This window comes from Nelumbo nucifera, chromosome 8 (genome assembly GCF_055504915.1).
Source record: "Nelumbo nucifera cultivar China Antique chromosome 8, China Antique-T2T, whole genome shotgun sequence".
Classification (NCBI taxonomy): Eukaryota; Viridiplantae; Streptophyta; class Magnoliopsida; order Proteales; family Nelumbonaceae; genus Nelumbo; species Nelumbo nucifera.
Genome location: NC_142656.1, coordinates 8,533,969 through 8,539,076, shown reverse-complemented (window position 1 = coordinate 8,539,076; position 5,108 = coordinate 8,533,969). Strand labels below are relative to the sequence as shown.

The window sequence follows — 5,108 nt, the reverse complement described above, 5'->3', positions numbered from 1 at the left end:
TTCAGGTTGAATTTCTCTTCCCCAAAAAATAAAGGTTGGATTTCTTTTCTTTTTCCGGCAACATAAGTTTCTTTATTGGACCATTTCCGTCACCGGACCACAACATCCCACGTACTGCCTACGACCACTACCCAGACTTCGTCCACTTTTTGTTTCAGGCTTTCAGCTCAAAGAAGACATTTCTATTTTCTCCATAAGATGTATAATATATATTAATACAAATGGGCATGGAAATGGGTTTATTTACATTAATACACTCGATTTCATTTCACTATAGTAGTAGCAAATAAAACATTGACTCATTGAGTAACACTCTGGTAAAAGCCTTTATATTTATCAGAAGTGAAAAAAAAAATAAAATAGATAATTGAAAAAAGGGAACATGAGGAGGAGGAGTTGTAATAAACACATAACCAAATCACATATTGCACGAAAATTTCAGACCCGGAATATAGCAGCTCGACCTCCACATAGCAGACTCCAGAATTTTCAGTGCATCCCTTGTGCATGGTCTCTTTGCAGGGTCCCATGCCGTGCACCGCAGTGCTAGATTCATTGCTTCCACGATCTCGTCCTGATGGCTTGATGCAGCGTGCCCGTTGATTGCAGGATCAATCCACGTGTCGAGATGGCATTCTCTGTAGCAGTAGGTGGCCCACTCAACGATGTCCCCGTGCGGACCCAACTCCGCATCAATCGGGCCTTTTCCGGTTAGGATTTCTATTAAGAGGACACCATAACTGTATATATCACTCTTCTCGCTGCTATCCATCGTCTCTCTTGTCTCTGTTATCCACACTCACAGACCAGACACGTAGTTAGCAGGTGAAACGTGCATGGCATTACAATCGAAGATATTCTTGTCATTTAGAAAAAATAAAAACGTGATCCATGTGATGTGAACTCTCGGTTTGCCTAATCAAATTACGAAATTCTCCTTAGCCTATTCCTTTCATTTGCTAATCAATGTGAATTGTGAGGAACTAAGGGCCTTAACGTAATAGTCAATGATTCTAGTGGGATTGGAGACTGGAAACGTACCTGGTGCTACGTAGCCTGAAGCGAGAAAACCTTTTAGTTCGCCACCCGCCAACCATGGAAGACTCAACCTCAGGCGGGGCTCATCTTTCACGTCGACGATTACTTCCTCGGGCGACAGGTTTCCTATCAGAATACTCGGAGAACATCGACAGTGCAGAAACCAAAGAGTTTTCATAATCCGAATAGCCATTTCCCGACGACGTTCCCAGCTTAAACCACTAAGAATATCCTTCAAAGTCTTCCCTTCGATGAACTCGGACACGATAAAAGCACCCTTTTCCAACCTACATGTTCCGATCAAATTAACCAGGTTTGGATGCCGAAACCTTCCCAACTCCACAGTTTCCATCCAGAAACTCGGCGGAAGCGAGTTTTTGTCGTCCATCTTCCTAACAACAAATTGCACATCTTTCAGAGCAGATTTCCCTCTGTACAAGGTTCCTTTGCTTCCTCTAGATATGACGTTTTCTTCTTTTATGGATGACAAGATGTCGTCGATGGTGACCGGGTTCGAAACCCCAGAATTGAGCAACTGCAAATCACAGATATTATTACTGTATTCGCTGTCGACCTTTTTCAGCGGCGATTCATTTCTGTGTCGAATCAGTGCCACGACTGCTAAAGAAAGAGCTAGAAAAACGAGGACGACAAGAAGAGAGGTGACGAAAAACCACCAAACAGGCCTTTTTGTTGTTTTGCATGGCGGCAAACCACTTGCAATATTGCCTCCACATAGATCATTACCGGTGACGGCGCTTGAGTTGATTGCGAGAAATGCTCCTGTCGAAGGTAAACTGCCGTAGAAATGGTTGTGAGAGATGTTGACTTCAACCAGTGATTCTACCTTTCCCAAATTTGCTGGAATTTCCCCTATTAACTGGTTTTCCGACAGATCGAGCTCACCAAGAACTGGCATTTCAGCCAGACTAGCTGGGATTGGACCACTAAGATGATTTTCGCTGAGGTCCAAAGTCACCAACTTCGTGCACGAAGATAATTCTTCTGGGATGAAACCGCTAATCTGGTTTTGGCTAAGCTTCAACTGCGTTAGCTCGGATAGGCCTCCGTAGCTCCGGGGAATAGTGCCTGAAATGCTGTTCTCCGACAGATCTAGGTTTTCGAGCTTCTTACTACCGAAGGATATCGGCAAGTTCCCGGTAAATCTATTTCTTGCCAAACTCAGCATCTGAAGTGAAGGCATATCCCATTGGCGCCGATCAATCCTGCCTGTTAGATTATTGCCCGAGATATCAAGATAATAAATGAGTGGCAGTTTCGTGAATTCTGGCGATAATTCGCCGGAGAAACGATTGTTCTGGAGACGAACCCGCTGTAAACTTCTACAGTAACTCAAGCTCTTTGGAATTCCACCTTCGAGCAAGTTCGAGAAGAGTATGAGTTTATAGAGTCCTCCGAGATTGCATAATCTCTCTGGAATTTTCCCGGTGAGATTGTTCGTCGAAAGGTCTAAGACCGTCAGATTATTTTGTTTCCCGAGGTTTTTAGGAATCTCCCCCGATAATCTGTTAGACCATAGCTGAAGAACTTGGAGTCGGGGTAGGGAAGCCAAGGCGACTGGAATAGTTCCAGTGAAATCATTGCCAAATAGATGAAGAATTTGTAAGTCTTGCAGCTGAATTACAAGTTCGGGGATCGGTCCATTGAGAGAATTATCGCTTAAATCGAGCGAAACTAGCTTTCTCAGATCAAAGATTGATAAAGGAATCGAACCAGTGAGCTTATTCTGATAAAGGAAGAGGTACCGAAGATCGGTTAGATTTCCGAGAGAAGATGGGATTTCTCCGGTGAGATTGTTGTAAACCAGATCAAGGTGATTCAATGAAGTTAAGTCACCAATTTCTTTTGGTATCTCACCTGAAAGATTATTGTAACCCAAGTAAATCCACTTCAAACTCCTCATCTGGCCTAATTCCCTCGGAATTTCACCGGCTAATTGGTTTGAAGCTAACGTCAAGAACTGCAGTTTTTTAAGGTTCGAAATTGAATGTGGAATTTTTCCTTTTAAGGCACTTCCTCCGATATCAAGAACTTTAAGGTCTGTAAATAAACCAATGTCGGCGGGGATTTCACCGGAGAGCAAGTTATTTGATAAATCCAAAATCTCAAGGCCGGAGATTGACCCGCGAGGGATTGAACCAGTGAAGTTATTGTTACTGAGGTTGAGGTATCGAAGAGATAAACAGGAAAAGGTTTCATTGGGAAGCTCACCGGTAAACTCATTGTTCGAAAGGTTGATACTCTCAATGAACGATAGTCGGAAAAGAAAGGGAGAGAGTTCGCCGGAAATGTTCTTTCCGGAGAGCTCAATTCTGGAAACGTGAGAAGAGTTGACGCAGGTGATGCCGTACCAGTTGCAGAAAGCAACAGAAGAGTTCCAGCTAGAGAGGAACCTAAATGAATCGTTGATAGAATTCTTGAAAGATAAGAGGAGTTCGAGATCATCTCCTTCGGCCACGGCGTTAAAGCTGAAAAGCAGTAAGAAAAGAAGTGACAAGCATGCCTGAGCTACTCTGTTCGCCATCTTTTTCCTCCGCGGGAGCCTTGTCTGTACTTTGAGACCACCTATATTATCATCTATGATAAATCTAACAGATTTGAACAAAAAAAAAACTTCAACCGAGAAATAAATCCGAGACAGATACTTGATCCGATTGTTATCCTTTCCAACTACAGAAACCTTATAGCAAAGAAAAAGGGAATTGAGAAGAGAAATCAAGTTACTCGTCTGTCTCCTACAAGAGCTCATATGGACGACACTTGCTGCCCCTTCGTGAATAAAATGGATTCATCAAGTGAAAGCTCGTAAACCCTGTAATCATAGAAAAAGTTAACAAATCGAAGAAAACCAGAAAATTTCATGCATGGTTGAGTTCGATCAGCCGAAGTTGGCTTGAAAATCTTAATTCTATCATTCATCCTTTTAATATATAGAGAAAATTAATGCAAAACAATAAATTAAAAGGATTACGTGAAGGTCTGATTACGTACCCAAATCGCACCATTTCTCCTCTCGAAAATTGGAAAGTTTTGAAAATTTTAACAGAGAAACTTGGATTTCATTGGATTTGGATGAGAAGCTTTAATCAGGAAGAGAAGAAAAGGACACTGAGTTTGAGCAATTGGAAAGAGAGTTCGAATGGAGGAGCGAGGTGTGAGTGACAGTGTAGTGGGAAAGAAGGCGGTATAAATAGAAAAGAGCAGATGTGGTGGAGATTATTTTGTCTTGATTCAGTACAATTACGAAAATGCACTTTGGCTTCCTTTAAGTGTTTCAAGTTTGAACGAAAACGGTTGAAGGGGCAGATGTTGGAAAAACCTCTGATTTTGTTTTTTTTTTTTTTTCTGGTATTCCTCTGATCTTGTTCGATATTACAAAAATGCTCTTTGACTGACCACATTGGATAGCGACAATTTGTAGCCGTTGAAACCTTTGAAACAAAATTCATGTTTCTTCTTTCAAGGAATTAATATAAGTTTGTCCTTTTGTTCTTCCAAAAAAAAACAAAATTGTTAATGCAAAACTCCACAAGTTACCCTCATAACCTGACTATAAACACTTTACTCCCTGCCTTAGTCTTTTATTATAAAGGGAAAAAGGAAAAGAAAAGAGGCCGTATAAGCCTCAAGAGTCAAGGCCACACTTCTCGGTCTGTCCACGTAAGCACCATGTAGTTGTTTTAACTTTTTGTACTGAAATTATTTTTGATTGGATAGATTTTAAGTTCAAACATTTGTACCACCCCCTCCGTGTGTAAGAACAATGGTGTATTCATTTGTGAAAGATTGCCCAGATTTTGTCTTCAGCTGATAAAAATCTATTAGAATTATGATTGCATGTGACCCTAACGAAAGAATTCAAATTTCATCCTTACAAAACTGTTTTCACATCCCCTTACAGCCAAGCATTAGAAATATTTCTCATGAATAAAAACATATATGCTGCGTTTGTTTGCGGATCATTTTTATTTTGAAAAAACCTAAACTTATACATTGCCAAACGTCCTCTTAATTTTTCTACAAAAATGAGTCCTTCATGCTCAAGATAA

At 40.9% G+C, this 5,108-nt stretch overlaps 1 protein-coding gene across 2 annotated transcripts; it reads right to left on the bottom strand.

Moving 5' to 3' along the window:
* Positions 1–238: 238 nt before the first annotated feature.
* LOC104592077 (uncharacterized) lies at positions 239–4,226 on the bottom strand. Of its 2 annotated transcripts, XM_010251234.3 has the most exons (4): positions 4,051–4,226; positions 3,784–3,871; positions 1,042–3,624; positions 239–786 (listed from the first exon to the last, which is right to left on the bottom strand). In XM_010251234.3, exons 2-4 carry the CDS (start codon positions 3,806–3,808, stop codon positions 419–421), a joined length of 2,976 nt encoding a protein of 991 aa, XP_010249536.1. In that variant the 5' UTR covers positions 3,809–3,871; positions 4,051–4,226; the 3' UTR covers positions 239–418. The 2 variants fall into 2 exon arrangements, with proteins under 2 accessions (XP_010249536.1, XP_019052373.1); XM_019196828.2 differs by having other exon boundaries at positions 1,042–3,871.
* Between the last annotated feature and the right edge of the window lie 882 nt (positions 4,227–5,108).